Genomic DNA, 2053 nt, shown 5'->3' on the forward strand with positions numbered 1-2053 from the left:
TTATTATTTTTTTTTTTTTTTTTTTTTTTTTTGAACAAAAATATATATATATATTAATATAAATTAAAATATATTAATTTTGTTAATATAATAATCTTATCATAATGAAAAGACACAGATGAGAAGAACATACATATGTGAATATATATATATATATATATATATATATATGCATATAAATTTTTTTTTTTTAGAGTCCAAGCAAAGGTTGTAGAGTGTATGTTGGAAATTTACCCTGGAAGGTTACGTGGCCAATTTTAAAAAATCACATGAAAAAGGCAGGAGATGTAGTAAGAGTTGATATTTTTGAAGATACACAAGGAAGATCAAAGGTAAAGAAAAAGACGAAATATATATATTAGAAGTTCATCCTATTTAAAATTCATATATATATATATATATATATATATATATATATATATACAATTATTAATTTTTGATTTTTTTTTAGGGTTGTGGTATTGTTGAATATGCTACATACGAAGAAGCTCAAGAAGCAATTAGCAGCTTGAACGATTCAAAGTTGGAAGGTAAAAATAAAACAAAACACGTGAATATTTAAATATATAAAATGTTATATTTATATGTTAATATGAACATTTGCTTTTTCTTTTTATTTTCTCCTCCACCATACAAATATATATATATATATATATATATATATATATATATATATATATATATAAAATATATATACATATTTATATAAATATATTTTTTTTTTTTTTTTTTTCTTCTGAATACAAATTTATTATCTTACCCCTTTAGATCGCCTTATTTTCGTGAGGGAAGATAGAGAAGAAAATTCTGGTAATTTCGAAAAGAGGAAATTCAACAACGTAAGAAAAGATAAATTTTACGAGTCAAGGAGAAGAAGAGATTATGACTACAGGAAGGAATACAGAAGGGATGATTACAGAAGAGATTTTAGAAGAGATGAATTTAGAAGAGGAGGTGGTGAATTTAGACGAGATTATAGAAGAGATGAATTCAGAAGAGGTGGTGGAGAATTTAGAAGATCTAGTAAGAGAAATTGTACTTTGATTGTTTATAATTTACCACCACAAGTAACTTGGAAAGAATTAAAAGATTTATTTAGAAAACATGGAAGAGTTGTAAGAGCAGATTTAAAAAATGAAGATAATTCTTCCAAAGAATTAATTGGTGTTGTTATTATGGAAAATGAATATGAAGCAAAAAATGCAATCGATGCTTTAAACTTTTGTAACTTTGATGGATATATATTAAAAGTCAATTATGAAAATAACGAATAAATAAATAAATAAATAAAAATATATATATATATATATATAATATACATGTGTGAATATTGTGTTTTAATATTTATGTGCCAAGGAAAAATTTATATATATATATATATATATATGTAGATTTATTTATTTGTATATATAGTGAACAATCTTTATATATTTTCATATAATGTGTTCAAGTGATATGATTTTATAAGGGGAAGAACTATTTATTATATATACATGCATATATATATTATATATATATATATATATATATTAATAAAAATAACATAAGGATATAAAATTTTCTTAAATTTTCTTCTTTTTTTTTTTTTTTTCTTATTATATACTCATTTAACATAATATATATATATATATATATTTTATATGTTTATATTTTTTATATACATATATTTTTATGTTATGTGAATATATTTTTTAATTTCAAGCAATTCATATATATTTGTATTTCAAATTTTTTATAAATTTATAAAAAAAGAAAAAGAAATAATATAAATAATATTATATATACATATATATATATATGAAATAAATTAAAATTAAAAATTCATAAATAAAAAAAATTTTCATTTTAAAATTTATTTTTAATATATAATATTGTATATATATATATATATATATATATATATATATTATATATATATGATAGGTTTTTAAAAAAATATATTAATACCTGAGAAATTTAAAATGTTATGGATTGTTATTAATCAGCTAGCTTTTTTTTATAATTTATAATTTTTTTTTTTTTTTATAATTTATATTTCCCATATATTAATTTA

General features: G+C 18.5%; 1 protein-coding gene across 1 annotated transcript; it reads left to right on the forward strand.

The window, feature by feature from the left end:
• Nucleotides 1-194: 194 nt before the first annotated feature.
• PRSY57_1006200 (RNA-binding protein, putative) lies at nucleotides 195-1274 on the forward strand (the record flags this gene model as incomplete). The annotated part of the gene is made up of 3 exons (XM_020114846.1): nucleotides 195-332; nucleotides 452-530; nucleotides 769-1274. Coding segments are annotated over 3 exons (723 nt in total), but the record flags the coding sequence as incomplete, so codon positions are not given.
• Nucleotides 1275-2053: the final 779 nt, after the last annotated feature.

This window comes from Plasmodium reichenowi, chromosome 10 (genome assembly GCF_001601855.1).
Source record: "Plasmodium reichenowi strain SY57 chromosome 10, whole genome shotgun sequence".
Classification (NCBI taxonomy): Eukaryota; Apicomplexa; class Aconoidasida; order Haemosporida; family Plasmodiidae; genus Plasmodium; species Plasmodium reichenowi.